The following is a 22,951-nucleotide window of genomic DNA, read 5'->3' on the forward strand; positions in this document are numbered from 1 at the left end:
CCATTCTTATAAGACACATAAATATAATACAATAGTATCCATTGTACTTACTATCAATTGAACTTACTGTATCCATTGTTATCTATTGAACTTACAGTAATATGGGATAAAATTTGAAATTTTGCCCTATAAATAGTAAAGATAAAGATGGATATTATGTTAAAGTCCTAAGTCATGCAGGCTTCCCGTGACCTTCAGGGGTTCATTCCTTCATTCATTCATATAGTTAATAATTGCTTGCACTGTGTCAAGCATTGTGCTAAGAACTATGTAAGGATTTTTCTTTCTTTCAAGTAGCTTATTCTTTATCTAGTCTCTCAAAAAATGCAATTTTATTGAGCTAATGACTTTACCTGAAGATTCAAGGTCATATCAATATTAAACCCTAGACTGAAGTCTCTCTGGGCCACAAAGATTAAAAAAAAAAAAAGCCCTCATTCAGAGGGAGTAGAATCAGGAAGAGCTAGCGTGTTTGAGTTTACCTGATGATGAGTGGGGGAACAGGACACCTCCCCTCAGTGATCAGGTCTCTCCTCCAAATGGAAAGGACCTGTGAAGAACAAGGACAGTCTTCTGGGTTCCTGATATAACGCCACAAAATAATTTAAAAGACTAGGTTTATGTCATTTATATTTTTAATTATGTCTTTAAAGATGTTATTGAGAATGAAATTTGCTGAAAAACTGCAAGAAGAATAAAAATACTTTAATACATTATTACAAATATCCTTCTGAGATTCATTTCCTTTCTCATATTTTCATTATTTTTATCTGGTTATTTGTTTATAGGTGATGTTTCTAGATATGCTTGTCTCATTTTGTACTCTTGTCATGATGAGAAATTCTTGTGTTTCATGAGGAGACTTACCATTTAATTGATCAGAAAGCCTGATAATGTATTCTACTAATGTGACCCTTTATCTAAAAAGTTAAGAAAACTATAATACCCCAAATGAATAACATCATATTTTAAAAAGTCAGAATTTCCTTCCAAGATACATCTTTCATTTCTTTACTGGGGTAAAGACCAAATTCCTTTCACCTGGAAACACAAAATATCATCTAGGTTGGGTTCTGACCAGCTTTGAGAAAAACACAAAGAAACACAGTGGAAGTTCTCCAATATCTACCATTATTACAATATCTACAAATGTCACCAAGGTAGCCTACAGAATGCTCCCTAAGCCTAATGATGTCAAATGGAAGCAGCTTCATTATTGAAAAGACTGTGACATTTCTTTCTTTAATAATACAGTAAATAGAAAACAGCATTTCTGTGGATAGTGCCAATGAGCAATGTGCTCCTGAATTTATTATGCAAGGGGCAAAAATCCTGTGAAGGTGAAAAAGGAAAAGAAGTAAAGGAAAATATTGGGCGAAATGTGCATTCTTGGCTGTACCAGTGAGTAAAGAGATACGGGAGTTGGTGAAGGGAATAGCAGGAGAAAAGAAAAGAATTGGAAATTGAGTCAAAACAGGGGGTGGTCAGTGGAAAGGAAAGAACAAAAGATTGAGAAATAGAGGAAAGGGAGTATTAAGGGATATTAAGTAAATTAGGTAAGATGAAGGAAGAGAGAAAAAAGTATGAGGAAGATGTGAAAATAAGTGAGCAAGGCAGGAGAGGGTGAGGGACAAATGTAAGAGGTCATCCCCCCAGGAGTCAGCAAACTAGAGCCTGTAGGCCAAATCCAGTTTGTTGCCTTTTTTTGTAAATCAAGTTTTATTGGAATACAGTCAGACCCGTTAATATCCACGCTATCTCTGGCTGCTTCTATACTACATTGACGGACTTCAGTTATTGTGATGGGGACAGTTGAGTCTCACAGCTAAAAAATATTCACTATCTGACTCTCCTGCAAAAGTTTGTAATCTAATCCTGCTGTTAGCAAACTTTAGTGTGCATCAGAATTATCTAGAGGGCATGTTAAAATAAAGATTGCTGGGGCACCTGGGTGGCTCAGTTGGTGAAGCATCTGGCTTTGGCTCAGGTCATGATCCCAGGGTTCTGGGATCAACCCCCACGTCGGGCTCTCTGCTCAGCAGGAGCCTGCTTCTCCCTCTCCCTGCCAATTCCCCTGCTTGTACTCTCTCTCTCTGTGTCAAATAAATAAATAAAATCTTTTAAAAAAATAAAGACTGCTGAACCCCATCCCCAGAGTTTCTGATTAAATAGATCTGGGGTGGGATCTCAAATTTTTATTTCTAGTAGGTTCTCAGGTGGTGCTGACACTGTTGGTCCAGGACCTGTGCTTTGAGAACCACTGCTCAAATCTTTACATTATGTCACACAAATACTGTTCTGAGTAAGGAATTTTGTGAAGAAAGGAAAAAGAAAACCAAACTTGATCCTCTTTTTTAGGTAAACATAGATGTATAGGTTGATATCACAATTCTTTACAGAGTATTTTTTTTTAGATTTTTTTTTTTATTTATTTACTCATGAGAGACAGAGAGAGAGAGAGAGAGAGAGAAGCAGAGGGAGAAGCAGGCTCCCAAAGAGCAGGGAGCCTGATGTGGGACTCGATCCCAGGACCCCGGGATCATGACCTGAGCCGAAGGCAGACACTTAACCATCTGAGCCACTCAGGCGCCCAATGTTTTTTTTAAATTCTTAAACTGAATCTTTTTATAATGTTGGTTTCATTCTTAAAACAATTAGAATTGAATCTGATTTAGTTAAAAGCTTAGCTAATTGGTGGTTTATTCTTAAAAATGTATTATAGTTTGGTTTGATTCAACTTCCTGAAATGATGTTGGAATCTGTCAATGTTACTATTATATAGATATTATTGACTGTGTCCATTTTATGAGAATAACGTCTCCCCACCCATGGGTGGTTGCTCAGACCACTTCACGGCCTCTGCTTGGAGCCCCTGAGAAACTAAACCACAGGTGAATTGGGATCTTGCTTACTACTCACCTGCTTCACTCTCAGAATATACTAGAGTCTTCTGGCTCCAGTTTCCCCATGGAATTGCAAGTTCTTCAATACTATTTCTCCTGGAGATAGTCATGAATGTTGTCCTGAGTGTAAGACCTTTGGGAATCATGATACCAAGGAATCGATCTTGCCTTTACCCTCCATCCCAGCCCCTGAGATCTGTTTTTTGTTTTTTGTTTTTTTTACTTACAAGTAGTGCTGTGGTTTGCATAGTTATGATCTTCCTCTACCTGTGTCCTTAAATCTGTGCTCTGGCTGTGAATGTGGGCAACCAATTTTTAGCTCTAACTTGGCATGCTCCATGCTTGCTGCACGGAAGTCCTGTGAGGGATAGAGAAATGTTTCTCTTTTTCCTGCATCCTAGCGTTTACGGATATAAAGAGAAACATGATTTTGGAACCTGAAAGTGCCAGAGACACCTTCAGAATAGAATGAGTTCAACTTAGAATTAGCAGCTCTTTAAAACATGTCATGGTTTGATTCCACCATTGCTCTGAGTGGTTACTTCCTGGCACACACGTAACTGAGATAGGCAGAAGACGGAGGAAAAAATTCCATTTTTCCCCACAAGAAGACCACTAAATAAAGTTGAATTATATTTAATTCTCACTTGTTAGTTCTAGAGGATCTCCAGATTGTGTGAAAAGTTGCTATGTATGAGAAACTATATTATGGATATCAAAGAAGGATGTGCATAAATGTATGTCACATGCCTACCATACTATGGTGAATAAGTGGATGCTTAATAAATCAGTGATCGTTGTTGCAACAGACTTCCTTATCTTAATGAGTGTATGGTTCTTAGCTAAAAGGTGATGGGAAAATAAGTAATTCAGGCAGTCCATGCTGTGCATGGCACTGTGTTTACTATAACATGTACACACCCAAACCAATTCCTCATTTGCATGAACCCATTGTAACAGGTTAAGTATCAGTTGTCAGAAAATCCATGTGAAGCATGAACTGTCTGTACTTTGAACATTGTAGGGACTTTTAAAAAGGTTTTAAAGCAACCCTGTGATGAATTTTCCTATAAAGTAGGCTTATCTATCAAAATCACAGTGAGGAATCTTGTGGGTTTAAATGCTTCCAAATTCCTCTCTAATAATTTGAAAGTTATAATCAATGCCAGAGAAACTAAAATTGGATGTCATGTGCCACCTCTTTTCAAATATTCTTCCCATGATGTCTTTCCCCCTTTTTTTTCCTTCTCTTCCTGTTGGATATGGCTTCTCATGAGCTGTTGTTCTCAGCACTGCCTGGCTCAGCCATACCATTACCCTGATAAATGGAATGAGCAAAGGAGTCATCTGCTTCTGTTGCCCTACTATCAGCTTTCCATTCAAAGGACCCACTGCATGTGTTTGAAGTCAAATAGGAATAAGACCATTGGCAGACCCACACTCTGGGAGAGCAGCTGCAGTTGGGATCTATGTAGTAGGGTAGACCACCATCAGTGGTGAAATTTCACTGCAGAATTGTAAAGGTCTTGCTGTATGCAGTCCATTGTGGCAGAATTTTGATAGACAGGTGATGTGAAAAGTTAATGGGCAATTTGACTGCTACTCTCCAGTTCATTCAGGAAATTGCACTACAATGAAAACAGTGAAGGTCCACTTTCCAGTGAAGTTTTCACTGGGTTTAATGTTAGGAGAGATGACGGTCTTTCTGGTGTCAGATAGGGATGCAGCTTAGAAGGTAGTGGTGAATAGTTTGGTGGATTTAAGGTTTTTTCCAATTTCTTCTGAATTTCCAGAACTTTAATTCATACCAGTCTTGTTTCATGTATTAGTTTCCTACGGCTACTGCAGCAAATTACTACAGACTTAGTAGCATAAAAACACCACCAACTTATTGGAAGTGAGATTGGGAGATGGGTGAAATAGGTGAAGGGGATTAAGAGGTACGAACTTCCAGTTATAAAATATATAAGTCATGGGGATGTAAAGTACAGTATAGGGGAATATAGTCAGTAATATCATAACAACTTTGTAAGGTGACAGATGGTAACTAGATTTACTGTGATGATCATTTAATAATGTATATAAATGTCAAATCACTATATTGTATACCTGAATCTAATCTTATATGTCAACTACACTTCAATTAAAAAAAACCCACCAACTTATTATTTTATAGTTCTGGAGATAAGAAGTCTAAAATTTAGTCTTAGTGGGTTAAAAATTAAGGTGTCAGCAGGGCTACATTTCTTCTGGAGGCTCTGGGAGAATTTGTGTCCTTGCCTTTTCTAGCATCTAGAGGTGGCCTGCTTTCCTTGGCTTTTGGCTCCTTCCTCCATCTTCAAAGTCAACAGTACACCATCTTCCAACCTCTCTCTTTTTTTTCCTCTTTATTTCTGGCCAACTTTCTTATTGCCCCTTCCCTTTTATTTCCGATTTTCTGTATGTAGAGCTGTATTTAAGTTACTTAGATCAAATTTCTATCTATTATTCGCTCTGCTAATATATTAATGCTTACTTAACCGTGTTGCTCTTACTATTTCCTTTTTTTTTAACCTTTCCTCTTTCTTTTTATAATGAAAACAGACTTGTACTGACACCCTTTTTGACAGATTCATGAAGAATTTAAGGTTTTGCGTTTTAATTTTCAGTTTGGAATTACTCTTAGAGTTTCTAAACCTACCTTTTTTGAAAGTTCACTGTCTCCATATACTCCCCAAAAGAGGAACCTAGTGTTTTAATATTAGACCTAATTGCAAAAAGGTTTATGCTTTACAGTTTGCCTATTTCTTGACACATATATGCCATCATCATATTTTATAAAGCAAATGTTAGAGTGAAGTTACAAAACCCTTTACTCTTGCAGTTCTTGTTTTCTGTGATCTTTATTGGGAGAATTTATTTATTCCATTATTATGGGTTTTTAAATAGGAAAAAATATTGTGTGTATAGGATAATTAATCCTATTTATGTTATGTTAAATTTTGAGGAGACCAAAAATACTTCCCGGTATCTGGAAGATTGGCTGCATTTATAATGACTTTGATAACAAAAGAAGACATGTACATTGTGGGAAAAAATAGTTACTATATAGTTAAACAAAAATAAAGTGAAATATACCTCCGAGGAAATCCCTCCAGATTTTTTGTTTGTTTTGTTTTGTTTTGAGAGAGAGAGATAGCGAGAGAGAACATGAGGAGGGAGGAGAGAGAGAAGCACGCTCCCCATTTAGCAGGGAGCCTGATGCAGGGCTCGATCCCAGGACCCTGAGATCATGACCGGAGCTGAAGGCAGATACTTAACTGACTGAGCCACCCAGGTGCCCCTGTTCCAGGTTTTTAAATATACAGATACTATTTTTTTTAAAGATTATAACTATTCTGGTCATGCTGTTTTCTGATCTACTCATTTTAATTGGCAAGATATTATAAACATTTTCTATATTATTTGACAACATTTTTATTAGCTGCATTGTGTTTTATGATATGGATATACTGTGATTTATTTTTAAAATGCTCTAGCGGACATTCCTGCAGCTAATTCCAGGAAAAGAAATTTGTAGGGCAACAGGCATTTTTACATCTTTTGATACATTAGTGGACCCAGATAGTCATAATCCAGAAGGTAATTTCACAAAACAGAGTTACTACACGTCCTTCCCTTCCAAGGCAAATGCCATAGTGATGTAATTACTGTATTTTGTTTTTTAATTTCAGGTTACCTTGCACCTCGAAATCTTCCTAGTACTGGCTTCTTCCCATTCCTGCAAACCCTACTCTGTGACACAGACTCTAAATGCAAAGACACACCCTATGGTCCAAAAGATCTGCTTCGTAGGAAAGGAATTGATGATGCACTGTTTAAGGACAGGTAAGGGCACTTCCCAAATGTGTTCAGTTGTTTTGAGAGATCAGAATTTGTTTACTTATGAGATATTCAGGAAGCCCTCCTGGGTTAGATATAAGACTTTATTGTCTATGTCTGCAAATGTGGTGATCTAAATATGAATGAATAAGCTGGGTACACATGGAAATTACCATGTTTATGTGGGAGTAAGCATGATCTATTTTAGATGGATTACCCAAACTTTGCTTTTTAAGCTGGGTGGCCAAGGCATTCCTCCTTAACTTCCCTCAGAGATTCTCTATTCCACCTCAAATTGTCAGTGTCACTTTGTCCTAAGCTTGGATCACAAGCTTCAGATATAGGGCAATGTTAGGGGGCATTATCTCCTGGAAACATGACATATTTATATTACTCTATGTGGTACTTCCAGATGTAACAGAAACCAGGAGATGCAAATAAGGAAACTAAAGTTCTAGAAATTGGAGGTGCCTGGGTGGCTTAGTTGGTTAAGCATCCAACTTTTGCTTGGGTTGTGATCTCGGGATCCTGGGATCAAGCTCCGCATCTGGCTCCGCACTCAGCGGGGAGTCTGCTTGTCTCTCTCCTTCTCTCTCTGCCCCTCCCCCCACTCATGCTCTCTCTGTCTCTCTCTCTCTCTCAATTGAATAAATAAAATCTTTAAAAAAATAAATGAATAAATAAAGTTCTAGAAATCAAAGTAAATTGAAAGTATACTTAATAAATAATCTTTAAATGAGGTTAATGTGTGTCCTATTTTATGGTGTGAGAGGCAGCTGAAGAATAAAGATAATCTAGACCATTTTCAACATGACTATAATCTCAATTTTCTGTTCTGGGATTCTAAACCTAAAGAGACTCCCAGGAACCCACCCGTCTGTAGAAATGAAAACTGAAAAAACTGTAGAACTGAAAAAGTATTGTTATCTGAGTCGACCATGAGACAATTCTGGTTAGAGATTTTTTTAAGTGTTTCTCAAGGAAAGATTACATTTATCTCTAATCAGAGATACTTGATCCTGAAGTTTAATTTAACTTCCTTGGCATTTAACACTCTCTCTAGTAACATCATTATGATTTTGGTTATCAAATAATATGGGTGATACTTTCAGAGCGAGCAACTGTAAGCTGTTTAGCATAAAATAGAAACATGCCAAGAATTGTCATGGGCAATAGCTCGGAAAACACAATTGTTGAGTTGCTAACTCACATTGGTTTTGTTGTTTCAATAAGTTAATGAGTCTTAATGCTTAAAACATTCTGGTGTTCCTTCATTAATTTATTAATTTATTCAAGAAATAAAGACTGAGAAATTTCTGTGTGCTAGGAACCATTCTAGGCACTATGACACAGAAGTAAATCAGACAAATCCTCTACTTTTTTGTTACTTGCATTCTAATGGAAAAGCAAGCAAAAAAATGAGCAATCAAATAAATAAATAGCATAATTACTGATAATAACAATAGTGCTAGCAAGAAAAGAAAGCAGGTTATGGGCTAGAAGTTGAAAGGTAGGAAGTCAATAGCGTGGCAAGAGAAAGCCTCTGCTAGCAGGTGGCATTTGAGTAGAGACCAGCAAGGACAGGCAGAGACCAGCGACAGCATATGAAGAGAGTGTTCCAGGCAAAGCAGCAGCAAATAATCCTCAGGTGGTGGGTGATAAACCTGACCATTTAGAGAAACAGAAAGTTGGCTAATGTTGCTAAAACGTAGTGAGAGATGATACTTAGGGGTAGGGAATATGTCTAACAGAAACACGGGAGACAGAGCACGCAGAATCAAACATACAGAAAGAGGGAAGGGATTTGCATTTTATTTTTAGTGTAATGAGAAACCATTGGAAAGTGTTAAGCAGGGAGATGACATGACATATTATGTATGAAACCAGCATGTTCTAAGTATATACAAGCATTACCTCAACTAACACCTGCGTAACCTCTGCAAGAGGACCAAAACTAACTCGAGCCTATGCCCTCTTGTGTAATCAGAGTAGAGCTAAGACGGAAGCATGACATCTTGGTTGTTCAACATAACTCATAGTCTGTGTGTCCCCATGTGAGTGGTGAATTAGGCATGATCTGTGCCTATGTTCTAATAGGAAAGGGAATATATTAAGCCAATCATCATAACTGGAGAGAGTACAATGAAGAGTACCAGAAGGATACTGAAGGGAAGACACCTTCCATATTTAAAGCACAGAGAGCTTTCAGGTGGAGTAATCAGGTAGATCTTCACGAAGGGGTTGTTCCTGAGATAGACATTTCATGAACCAAGGGTTAGAACAGACATGGGAAATATTAATGTTCTTATTAACAAATTGGTTTGCAGGTCTAGCTGGGGCTGTCAACTTTATATCTTTCTTTTTCATGAAGAACCAAGTTACAATGAGGGAAACTGTTAACGATATCTAAGACTACAAATGTACCTTCCCAAAAAGGAGTATTTTTCTGTCTGACATCATAGAGAACCGCACTCACAGAATTGCCTAAGATGAGCCACTGAGTTGGTGACCATGTGCACTTTTTTTGTTTTATTCTAACCCCCAGGTAGTTTGTCTAGCTCAAACTGTATATTGCTGTATATTCAGTATTTTCTCTAAACTACCAAGTAATTGGAACTTAATTTAGAAAATTATATACAATAATAAAATTGCATTAATGATATTTCCCACCATGCTATTAATTTTTATGGTTTATACGGCCATGAAGTGAAACTGGGGCATGGCTACTGGGTAAGCAGTTCCACTAAATTGCTTCCCTTTGGTAAAGGAAGATTCACCAGCATAGCTTCATTAAGAAACAAAACAGTCTTCTTTTTCTGTTTTGTAAGTGCAGGGAAGAAAATGCCATCTTTGGCCTCATCAAAAGAGGCTCCCCATGTTTATTTTAATAAACCGCTCTTCTTCAAGATGCGGTCACACTGCTGCCTCTGCTTGCTGGCCAGTCGCCAAGTGTTTTGATGTTTTTGCATCGGCACCAGCCTTCTGTTATCAAATCCATATTTCTTTAGGCATTAGCTTCAGGATGAGGTGCTTTAAAATAAAAATCCAACACCATACTCAGCATCAACTTGAACTAGCTGTCTGGAAAAAGAAACATTATATTTACGGGTTTTCTTGCTCATTTGTACAACTGATGATCCAACATCACAAGACTTACCCTTGTGGTCCTTCCTCCCTCTGCACTGCCTCTAAGAATATATCAGAACAGTGGGAGCCCTTGACTGGGCCATCGTTCACACAGCTGGTGAAAGTTGAAAATCATCCTCCAGAGTTCACAGGGTTGTTATTGGGAGAAGTGGTTCAGCATTCCTGAGAATCCCGTGGGAGAACTGCCTCTATGGATTTGCTCCCCTCTCTCTGTCATGCCGACACACGTCCATGACCTGTGGTTTCCAAACTCATACCTCTGCTCCTATTGGCTTAGCCGAAACTTTTAATAGAGCTAACTGTATGTAACTCAGGGATAATTTTATATTTTTATTTTTTAAAGATTTTATTTACTTGTTTATTTGAGAGAGAGAGAGTGTGAGTGCAGGGAGGAGCAGAGGGAGAGGGACAAGCAAACTCAGCACTGAGCACAGAGCCTGATGTGGGCCTTGATCTCCCAACCCTGAGATCAGGACCCAAGCTGAAATCAAGAGTCAGATGCTTAACTGACTGAGCCACCCAGGCGCCCCTAGGCATAATTTTAAAATGCCAAGGCTTTTGTTTAGTACTGGAAACTATGGTTGTGTTTAGAAACTGACCTAAAGATATCACTGGGAACGTAAAGTAAGTGGAAGTAGAACAGATGTGTGTCCTCATTTGACTATAAGGATGACAGGGGATGTGTAAGTCACATGCTGTATTAACTTCAGAGTAATTTATAACCATTTTGTAACCATTTTAGAATCATTTAGTCATGTAAAAAATAAAGGGTTAAAGTTTTATTTATCAAAAAGCAAAGTGGGAGGATATCTTAACTGCCATGCAGGGTAAAAATTGTTAATTCAATGAGTAAGAATGTATTGAATGGGTACCGTGTGCTGGAGACTCTGCAAGTCAGGGCAGATACCAAGATGAATGAGTGTCCTGTGCTCTATACAAATTTCCAGTCAAGTGGGAGAAAGACAGACAGACAGACAGGTAAGCAGGTAAATTACCATATAACATGGTAAATGTGATGACTATTTGTTTAGATCTCATTCTGCCCAGAACATGAAACAAAGGGAGTGGATATGTTATTGGAAAGGAGAGAGGTTTGGGTGGGGCGATGTCAGGAGAGTTCCCTAGAGGCCCTTAAGGGTGTGATCATTAAGGACAGAGAGGGTGGTGGATCCCAGACTAGAGGAAGCTGTGTTTGAGATAGGCCACAGAGAAAGAATCCCAGAATTTAATGAAAGACAAATAAATAGAGGCCCTTGTGTAGCTTGGAGAAATAGGCAAATAGTGATGGAAAAACATAAATACCCTTGTAATGTTGCCAGATTAATTGACCTGTTTCAGGACTAGGTAGAACATACTTTGTGTAGTATCACCTGAAAGATACTGTGATATTATCTCCCCCATATTCTATTCGTTTCTGATACACTTCTACCCCCTAAGACATTTCCTCATCTGTCCATCATAGTACCTTTAAAAACTTTTAGAAAGGTATTAGTTCAGATATATATATCCAAAGTCCCTCCTAAGAATATAAAAAATATCCTAGGATGGAGGAACATATTAAAACATTTTCAAATCTTAACTGATAAAGATTTTTGGATTGGTTAGTGGGCCACCTAGAAAAGATGTATATTTTGAACATGGGCAGGCAGGGATTATATCTGAAGCACAGATGACCTTGAAAGAATGAACATTAGGATGAAATAGAAGAAAACAATGAAAAAAATTTAAGATTTTCCAGTGAATGACATCTGCTTGGCAGTAGCCAGGAAGGACAGCTGCATCAAATCAGTAAGGCGGCCTCAATGGCATACAGCGTCCTTATTTGTAGCTAAAAGTCAATAACGAATGTCGTCTGAAGCTGGGATCAGAACTGGCCTAGAGCACATCTCACATCTTCTTTCCAGGTGTCACTATATACCTGTGTAATTATTCTGGGGAAAAGGGGGGGGAAATATAAAAAGTTTAACTAACCCTAGAGGCAAAAAAGAATGTCAGAATTTTCTTTCTAGGACTTGCCATATGTGTCTTCCCTGAAAGCAATTCTTTTTATAGACAAAATTTACCATGGCACACATGGATACCACCTACACAGGTAATCTTCCCACTCACAGGAAATAGAGAGACATCCAGTATGAGTGCAGAAATTCTACCATTATAATGATATCTATAAATGTGACATTTCACAAATGTTACTGTTGGTAGACATGTCTGAGAAGATGTAAAATGTACTCTGGGCCTAGTTTCCCTTCCAGTATCTTAAATTTAACATTTGAATCTGAGCTCTTTCTTTTATTGAATTCCATTCCAAAATAGGGACCTATAAATGCCACTGAGGCAGAATCTACTTCTTCAGAAGCATACAGGAGAATCCCTTAGACATCTCCATGGTACTGTACAAATGTCTGGGTCCCATAAAAGGTAGTTGATTGATTCCATGGACCACTTGGAAATTTAATTCAGACTTTCTTGCACCACCTAGAGGGTTGGATTTTCTGGACTCATGTGAGCCTGTGTGCTGGATTCAGGGGGCTTCTAAGTTTTGCATTTGCTTTAATATTCTTCCCAGAAATATCCAGTATGAGATAGATTCTCGGAGACTTCCTCAGAGCTTTTCGAGTTCTTGAATAGGATTTTTTTTCAGTATCTCTCATTCAAGCAACCTCTAAGAAATCGGAAGGATTTTTTTTTAAACATTTTCTTACTTTAATTCAATTAATTAACATATAATGTATTATTGGTTTCAGAGGTACAGGTCTGTGATTCATTGGTCTTATATAATACCCAGTGCTCTTTACATCATATGCCCTCCTTGAATAGGATTTTTAAGTCTCTGGAGTTCATCCTAGGGAGTGGGAGTGGGGATGACTCATCACAGAATAAATTCACTTATCTGTAATAGCCTATTGCAGGGTTTCTCAACGTCAGCACTATTGTTACTTGGGGCCAGATAATTCTTTGTTGTGCTCTGCATTGTAGGATGGTCAACAGCATCCCTGTCCTTTACCCCTTAGATGACAGTAGCACCACCCCCCCCAGTTGTGACAAGCAAAAAATATATCTCCAGTCATTGCCAAATGTCTGTTGGGAGGAGGGGCTAAAATTGCCCCCAGTTGAGAACCACTTGTCTAATGAAAAGGTGAAGGAAAATGTTTAAGGTAGCAAGAGCTTTGAATTAAGGTTGTGATTCTAGAATCTTGCTCTTTAAGAAACACAAATTAGATCTCTGATTTAGCAGCCTCTGTCATGTGTTCTCATTGTCCCCTGTGCATGTTCTTACTTAGCTATTATTATTAGTGTATTATAATCTCAACTCCTTATTTGATTTTTCCATTATGTTATATATAGTGGGAATTTAATAAATGTTGGCGTGTTAATCAATGAATATGGTAGGTACAGTGCATGATTATACATTATTGTCTGCCATGCCATTCCTGGGTGTTTTCTCTGTAAGGACCTTTGCAGAAACAGATATGCAGCAATGGAGGACAGGCTAAGCTATTAAAAAAATATATGCTTCCGTAGCTATCTGTTCTTCCAAATTATATTCCTTATTATCTAGTATTCAATGCTTGCCATGTGCTAGGCATCCTCCCATCTGCCAGTGCAGTACACTGTAGTCTTTTCTGAAGAATTTTACAGCTTGAGAAGGGGAAAACTGATCATCACTACAAATAGAAAACTCCTTTTATAAGTACACTTATAAATAAATAATAAAATGAAGAAGGGATTACAAAACCCACAAAACCCTGGGTGAGATCCTTTGCCTTGTCCTACCTCACTAGCCAATGCTTACAGGTCCAGATCTGTGAATAATAAGGGTACATCCATTTGGTGTCCAGAGATCTTGCATTTTCTAGTATTCCAGAGGGACTATATCTGGAGCACAGATGCATAAGAATGGGACTTCAGCTCCAACCTAAAGGCTGTGTCTGTGCCATCATTTTTTGACAGTTAATATTGGTGAGTGCCCATAATGACAGGGCCCAGACAGGCACTGGATAAGTCCTGTATAGTAGCATCCTACTATACATCCTGTATAGTAGCACTCACAGCTCTTGCAAGGTAGATGTATCATTCCTAATTTGCAGATGAAGAAGGCAATGACTGAGGTGTTTTAGGAATTGGAAGAGCGGGGATTCCCAAAGGTATCTTCTAACTCCAAAACACTTTCTGCCACACCCCAGCATTACTGTCTCTTTTTATTTAATTAGCCATCTGATCTAATGGTCTAATACTGTGCTAGGTGTTTGGAATAAGAAGACGAATGACACATGGTACCTACTTCCAAAGACATCACTGCCTAAAATGGAGAAGTGGCAGGAATAGGTACACAAACAAACACAATGCACTAAAAATCAGTATGAAATAAGTATGTACCAAGTGCTTAAATTGTCTGAAATCATGGAAAGAGTACTGTTTCTCACCTGTCATTCCAAGAAGCATGTAGCGCTCTGCCTATAAGTGTGGTCATGCTAATGAGAAAGTTCAGAGATTACCATTAACTAAGTAGTACTGGCTACCTTCCTGCCCTGCATTAGTAATTTAATAAGGACTTAAAAAAATTAATTATCTTTGCTTGGGGGAAGTAAACAATATATAACCTTAATTCATCTTTTTACCCACAGTGCTCTCTTGTACATTTATTTTGTAATTTCCATTTTAAGAGTTTAGAAACAATAATTTCTGTTGTGCAGTGACAGTGGACACATGCCATCACACCACATTTTGCAAATGCAAAATAAAACTGGGGGGAATTTGTAAGCAGTTGAACAGCAAAGCCCACTTGATATCCTGATCTCTCACCCCAACAAAAAGGCACACAGCAAGGCCACATACAAGGAGAGGGTATCACCTCCCCACTCCAATATGTATGAATGGGTGACAATGTAACCATGGGTACTTCCTGGTCAAGGACAGGTCCTATTTGAAGAGAGGCCTCCATAGTTGCTTGTCTGGAAGCAGCCATTTTACAGTTGAGCAAATTCAGACCTGCTGAGCCAGCGGCTTGCTGGGAAAGGAGGAGCTTGTCTTTGTTTGGTCTTTAAAGAATATTTGAAGGAATAGCTTTAGGGTGCTTCTCTGAATGTGGGAAGATGGGCAAGATGTCTTCTGTCTAGTATGCAGCTTTTGCTTCTCTAAACTTATATTTTCTTAGTTTCCTATCACTTCTTCTATTTTTCTCTCCCACTCCCATATATTATTTAGTCTCTGTTTTCTCTTGCTTCTTCTTTGCTCATGTTGATCTTTGTCATTCTCCCTTTGGTTTTTGTTGCTGTCCCTATTCCTTAAAATTTTTATGAAGGCAGTTTTCCCCTTTATTTTTAAAATGTGTTGATATTCAGTAGACTTCCTTATAGTATTTCAAGCCTAACTAAAAAAAAATGTTGAGAAAAAGAAAAGTGAACCCGACTTTCTCAAACTTTCTAAAACTTCTGTTGAGAGAAGGGAAAATGTATAGGTCAGTTCTTATTTTTATCTAAGCAGTTTTCCCATCCAAATAGTCAGCATAAGGAATGTAAAAAGATTTAGGGGAATACAGTCATGGTCATGAATAATTCAAATATACATTAAGAATGCAGAACTTTTGGAGCAACCAGTACATTTTATAGAGAATATTGGGAAAACACTAGGGAATGAAAACAAATATCACCTCTTTTTATCATTTTTACTAAAAGGACACACTAAAAAAAAATCCCAATTATAAATCACAAAGTACCCTGGAACCATGATTCAGATCTTACTTCTAAAAAGGAGGTTAAATTGAACCACAGCAGTGAGTAGAACTTCTTGCTTTTCACTATTATATTTTCATATCCATCCTTATATACCTTACATAAGCTTTTTTATAAACAACTATGCGAAATTCACCAACTTTTAGGAATTCCAAAAAGTATTCACATCCAGGCATCTGAACTGATTTCACTCTCGAAATATATACATTTATTTTAGGCACTTACTTTAAGTATATCAGGTTTTCAAGAAAATATGATTATCTCCATTTTGATAATCAACCAAACAGGCAGTGAATTTTTCAAAAAGAAGGTTACTAAAGGTCCAGTCATGTTTTCTTCCAAAAGCTAGTGTGATCACGATGTATGGAGATTCCTGGCACCACAATGCTATTATTACCACATTGATACATTCAGTACAATAAAAGATCTACTTACATCATTATACATTCCTTTAACACCTGGTGCCACCTGTAATGACAACAGCCACAGAACTTGGCACAGACTGGATACTCAATAAATGTGTGTTCTTTCCTTTCTTCCTTGAATCTGTCTTATAAATATTCAGTTTTGATAGTCTTCAAAATGCCATCTATAATTTAACATATAAAACTTATTTTTCTTTCAAGGTTGACAAATAAGCATACCTTTGTTTCAGTCCCTGAAGCACCCTTGGGCTCTTATCTGTTTGAGATTCATCATCTTTTTAAAAGAATATATAATTAAAAAATTAAAGATAAAAGAATATATATATTCTATATATATTATATATACGTGTGTGTCTCATGATTACTTTCAATATTTAGCACTAATGTCTTTTTAAAATAATTTCCTTTTTATAAGATTAAAATAAAAATAACTATTTTAAACTTCATCTAGGCCATTTTCTCTGAATAAAAATTTACCTTGTAGGAGATCTTATATACTCACTGGTGTATGGTTAGGTGAGTTCTTCCATTATGATCCTAGAAAGTAGATTAAAAATTTGAAAGTCCTTGGAGAGCCCTGGAATCTGCCACATAATACATTGCTGTAACTAACTGAAATTAATGTGGGTGAAGCTATAGAGTTCTTGCTTTTTCTTCACTAGTGAAATTCTGAGAAAGTCATCCAACCTGGAGAAGGACAGCAATTTATCACTCCAGAGCACCAAAGTTCCAGAAGGAAGGCACACCTCATCGGGTAAGCTATTCTCTTCTGTCGAGTTTAGAGCAGGCCTCTTGGAACAGCCAGCAAGGTCTAATCTTTGAAAGGGTCATGCTTTTAACTTTTCAAACAGAGATAGAATGCCTAGAATATTCCCAAGAGATTCTAAATGTTCCTTAAGGTTGCCTGAGTGTGGCAGTGCAATTATGCAAAGTTCTTGAGAATAATTGGAAATTAAGTTCTTACTAAAATACTTTCTAGGAGCAAAAGCCTAGGTGGTACAAAATAATGATGTTGAGCATCACACACTTCCCCAGAATTGGCTAGGGACTCCAGTCGTCTGTGATTAGATGATGCTGGGATGGTTAGAAAGCCCAGTAATAAAAAAATTACCATTTGCAACAATATGGATGTACCTAAAAGGTATAACATTAAGTGAAATAAGTCAGAGGAAGATAAATACCATATGATTTAAGAATTTAAGAAACAAAACAAATGAACAAACGAGGGAAAAAGAGAAACTAAAAAACAGATTATTGAATACAGAGAACAAACTGGTGGATGCCAGAGGGGAGGTGAGTGGGGCGGGTGGGGTGAAATAGATAAAGGGGATCACTCATCCTGATGAGCACTGAGTAATGTATAGAATAGTTGAATCACTATATTGTATACCTGCAACTAATATAATACTGTGTGTTAATTGTACTTCAATTTTAAAAAAAAGTTATTGGATGAAATCTCAGAAATTTGCCCAAATTTCTCATTTTACAAAGGAGGACCCTGAAGCCCAAAAAAAAGTCACATGCCCTGTCTGTGCTTACCATAGACCTGGTTCTAGACCAACAGCCAAGCCGGGACTCTTTCCACGGTACCCTCCTTCCTCCGCCTCAGTGCTCAGTATTCCAGTCTCTCAGTGGGACTGTGTGCTTCCTTCATAGCCCGGCCAGGGGCACTTCACACTTCACTGTTCAGAAAACCTTCTGGCTGAGCTGCCTGAGCCTTACACCAAGTAATTCTGATGCGGATAGTCATGAGACACTCATTAGAAGCCATAAATTGGGAATAAACTCTCAAAACAGCAGGACTGTTTTACATTCATTTGACAAATATTTATTGGATGACTGCTATCATGTAAGCTCAGTCCTATGTCCTGGGGATATATTAGTGAATGAAACAAAGATTCCTGTGTCTTTAGAACATGATTGGTGCTCTGGAAAAAAAAAAGAAGTACTGTTAAAAATGCCATAGGATATATAAGATTCTATAACATTGTGTAAGTTGGTATAGCCACTGTGGAAAACAGTATGGAGATTCCTCAAAAAATTAAAAATAGAAGTACCACATGATCCAATAATTCTACTACTGGATATTTACTCAAATAAAATGAAATACTAATTTGAAAAGATACATGCACCCCTGTGTTTATTGCAGTATTATTTACAATAGTCAAGACATGGGAGCAGCCTAAGTGTTCACTGATAGGTAAATGGATAAAGAAGATGTACACACACACACACACACACACACACACACACACAGATATACACACGCTGGAGTATTATGCCACCATAAAAAAAGGATGAGCTCTTGCCATTTGCAACAACAGGAATGGACCTAGAGGGTATTATGCTAAGTGAAATAAGCCAGACTGAGAGAGACAAATACCATATGATTTCATTCATAAGTGGAATTTAAAAAACAAAACAAATGAATAAACAAACAAGAAGAATCAGACCTATAAATACAGAGAACAAACTGATGGTTGCCAGAGGGAAAGAGGTAGGGGAACGGACAAAATAGGTGAAGGGGTGTGGGAGATACAAGCTTCCATTTATGAAATAATTAAGTCATAGCAATAAAGGTCACAGAATAGGGAATAGGGAATAAAATTGATATTGTAATAGTGTTGTCTGGTGACAGATGGCAGCTACACTTGTGGGGAGCACAGCATAACATATAGAGAAGTTGAATCACTGTGTTGTATGCCTAAAACTAATGTAACATTGTATGTGAACTATAGGCAAACAAACAAAAAATCATGACATTAAATAACATACCAATGCAAATAACCAAATGACAAAGATCCTGCGTTAATGTAGTAGGAATACAGTAGTGAGTGGTTCTGAGGAGTTAATGTTCTGTTGTGAATGATCTGAGGGTATTTGGCTGAGTAGCTTAAAGCACAGTAGAAATAAGATCATAGTGTTGTGGTCCAGTAAGGTTTGCTTTACTCAGTAGCCACAGATTATGTTTCTACCCTGGCCACTCATCTCACAAATGTATTGCCTGATCCAGAGGAATCAATTGGTAAATTCTTCAGCCCCACAGGCATCATAACAAAACCTAGGCCCTCCTGATGATAGATCACTGTATCTTTGAATACTAAGATTCTTTGCTGTGAGTATAACAAAGTATTTCTGTCCAAAATTTATAAAAGGTAACATACTGGCTTACTGAACATCCATGCTATAGGTATGAACATAATCTTCTAGCTAATGCTCCTAACCTGGAACACCCTGCCACATCATAAATAGTACTAGATGAAGCTACTTTGAGAATTACTTAATTAGAGTATACTGTAGTTTGGTCTAGTTGCTTCATCCCATTTATTTGATCTGAAATATCTTTCAGAAAACACTTTGGGGAGGAAAGAATTTATGATCCTAAGCAGATTTCAGCCTCCCAATTGAATAATTAAAAAGAAAACCATTATCACCAGATGTGCATTGGCAGATCCTTTGAACAGATGCTAGATATGATGGATCTGTGGAGCTTGTTAGGCACCTCAAATTCTCTAGGCCTGCACAGAAATGATTCATGTTATTAGGCAATAATATTGGTGATGAAGTTTAATGACATAAACTGGAATGAAAGCAAATGACATCTAAAGGGTTTGGAAAAAACCCAAGAGCAGACCAAAACCATCACAATTTTATGTGAAAAGAAATAATGACGGAATTTGCCATTTTGCCAGTACAAAACTTTCATGGAAGATGCATATTTGAGCACATTCTTGCTGTGGGGGTTGTAAGGGCACAAGTGATATTTATGGATTCTTATGTGAATCTGCCCATTTTTGTGTATCTGTTTAGAATGCTAATCTGTTCTTTCTTCTATTACAGCTACAGTATTTCCCAGTCCAAGTTCTGTTTTGGAAAATACTGGAACAGATACTTTCAATGGCAGTCAAGTCCTTGCCCGGATCCTTAGTTTGGAAAAGGTAATTTCACTCAGTTTTGTAATGGACTGATAATAAACAGCAGTTGAACAAATGCCTCTGAGGTTAATAAAAGGATCTCCCAAGTAGGAAGAGATTTGGGACCCCTCCCATTTGGAGTAGTATCTCAGGAAGATTCTTTTCTCAGGAGCTCTTCCATAAAAAAGCTTAATTTTCAGACATTCTGAATTCTTTAACATCTTGGACATTTATTTCTCTGTTAAGTGCCTTAATCAAATTTAAGATTTTCCTTTAGTAAGAAATAAGGTAGCATTATATATAATCTTCTAATTTTCTGAAACAGGGAAGAAAAAAAGGTATATGACAGCAAATGAAGCTTTAATACTCACTAAACTTGCTGCCTCATCCATACAGATAATGCCTTTGGAAAATTTGGAGCTATGGAAAACATCTCCCTAAGTAGTAAAATCCTTTTCTTTAGCATGGTTTGGAGAGTTTACCTATAGATCCTTCATATTTTAAGATTCCAGAATGCAAAAAAGAAAAAAAATTCTATCAGAGGCATAAACTGGCAGCCTGTGAGCTAAATGTGTGTGTGTGTGTGTGTGTGTGTGTGTGTGTGTGTGTGTGTGTAAGGACTTTAGGAAATTGAATTTGAATGCCTTTAGGCAGAATGGGTACCCTTCTGTTGACTACAATCCCCACTTTTCCTTATTGTCTTTCATTCAGCCAGATTCATACATTTATTTGGCTGACCCTTGCTTTATGTGCTCTTCAGAAATTAAAAAGGGGTCACTTTTCAACATTTGCTAATAGACTGTCTCTGTCACGCACTGTCTCTCTTTGTCATACACACATATGCATTTTAAATAATGTATTTATGTTTTATGCAGTAGACATTTCTTCCACCTGGATGGAACATAGGATATAGGACATAGCTTTACTTTTATTCATATTCCAGTGATCATAACCTCTGCTGCTTAATATGTCTCTGTTAGTTACCTTTGAATTAACATTCTGTGTAAGTGAGGCATCTCAATAAACTGGTTTATGTAAATAAGCCAAAGGACAACATAAAAAAGAATTCCAAGAAAGACATTATTACCCATCAAGGCAATTATGCCAGTGCTGGCTAAAATATAAGACTTTCCCATTCAGTTTATCTAGATGTTGAAAGTCTAGTTCCAACAAGAATAATATTTGAGATACCTGTAGCTCCCTATTTGGCATAAAAAAACCCCAATATGCCCAGTTAATTCCAATTTAAAGGCTCCCTAAATCAGACCAGTATGTAAATTGGAGAAAGTTATTTTATTCCATTCTATTTCTTACATATTAGTTCCTAGAAGCACAAAGTCTTCACTGGATCTGTTAAATTCTTTAATATCTAGAGTAACATTGCTATTCTCAAAAATACCGCTTCATTGTATTGAAACTCCCAAGTTCTCTTTCTCATATGGAATGAAATTTCAGAATTTTGTGAGGCAGCACAGAGTCATATATCCAGTGGAGATAAGTCAAAAATGAATTTTCTATGTATAGATACATATTTTTAGAGTAGTTGGAGCAGGGAAGGGATGTAAAAATTAGGATGACATATTGATGCCTGTGTCAGCAATCTCTCTGATTCTTGTTGCTTTCTCTTTACTGCTTTTTGCAACCCTTGCAAAAATGAGTGGAGAAATCATTTTGGAGTGACTTTATATGTAATGTTAAGAAAGAGGTATGGATGAATGACTAGAAGACTTAAGTGGATCCTGTCTTGCTCTATTCACTTAGAAGTTGCGTCACTCTGGAAGGCAGAGTATAGCTTTTGTGACAGAATCTTAAAGGGGAAGGTAAAGTTAATTGGTCCTCACCTCACAGGGTTATAAGAATTAATTGTTAGGAAGAACCCATTAAATATTATAACTAAGTATAATTGGCTCTGTAAATACCTAAACAACTTAAAGTGGTGAACGTGATCACTATTATACCTGAAATTAGCGCTGTCTCTGTCACTGGTCTGTACTGTGAAATATACGGAGGGCTCATGATTCCATTACAGAAACACTTTCCAGTTATTGCTGTTGTGAATTATATACCTTTATGTGTTTTCATTTATATGTTTTCCTTTTCTCTTCATATGTATAATTCCTAAATGAAGCATTTGCTTTTATAAATGAAATATAATCCATGTTGGTCCACTTCTCTAAAAATCACACTGTGGGTGTTGAATGCCAGAACTCTTCCTCTCTGGAAGTCTTCCAAAGGTGGCAGCCAATTGCCCCATGAAGTGTCACAAAGAGTTAGGACACCCAAGTTTGCTGCTAAATGCCCAGGAAAAACTCAGATTTTTTAAGTCTGAAGATTTTTGTCAGAAGAGATCTGGTGCATTTAGTTTCTCTGGTCAGAGATAGGAAATTAGTTCATTTAAATGAAGTAATCAAATGATATGAATCATTTAAAACATAACAATGACAAGAATTACCATATTCACATATTCTCTTGTAACTTTTCATAAGTAAACCAAATGTATTTTAGTGTTATTTTACTACTAGCTTTAATGCAGGGCCTTTAAAATGGCTATTGTGAAGGCAAGTCAGTTTCCTTGAAGACTAGACTACTTTATATCTCTATTTATTAACATTATTATCCCACTCTTCTCACATATATTTTTAGCTGTTAGAGGAAAATTCAACTTCAGAAGATATACGAAGAGAACTGTGTGAGAGCTATCCAGACTATACCGCTCATTATGCCTTCTCTTGGACAACTCTAGGGAAAAACGTTTTTCACAAATTTTGCCTATCCAATATGACCTTTTTAGAGTCTTCTCTCCATGAACTAACAAACCAGTTCTCTCAGGTGAGTGTAAATATTTTAATTTGATCAAGACCTCTTAAGCAATGAAAGGAAATGTATTGTTTCCATTCTTGTATCCACAAAGTGATTCAACCTGAGTCAGAGTAAGTCCATAGCCCACATGGACTGGGAAATGCTGACTG

At 37.2% G+C, this 22,951-nt stretch overlaps 1 protein-coding gene across 1 annotated transcript in view; it reads left to right on the forward strand.

Moving 5' to 3' along the window:
* ABCA12 (ATP binding cassette subfamily A member 12) overlaps positions 1-22,951 on the forward strand; it is a 215,468-nt gene that overhangs the window by 94,794 nt on the left and 97,723 nt on the right. Inside the window, exons 9-12 of the mRNA XM_088021951.1 lie at positions 6,617-6,770; positions 16,731-16,822; positions 19,909-20,006; positions 22,626-22,811. Coding sequence (XP_087878077.1) covers positions 6,617-6,770; positions 16,731-16,822; positions 19,909-20,006; positions 22,626-22,811 — 530 coding nt within the window. The remainder of the gene's footprint in view (positions 1-6,616; positions 6,771-16,730; positions 16,823-19,908; positions 20,007-22,625; positions 22,812-22,951) is intronic.

Source organism: Eumetopias jubatus, unplaced genomic scaffold, assembly GCF_037043125.1.
Source record: "Eumetopias jubatus isolate StellerSeaLion01/CBP00866 unplaced genomic scaffold, mEumJub1_p1.0 scaffold_3, whole genome shotgun sequence".
NCBI lineage: Eukaryota > Metazoa > Chordata > Mammalia > Carnivora > Otariidae > Eumetopias > Eumetopias jubatus.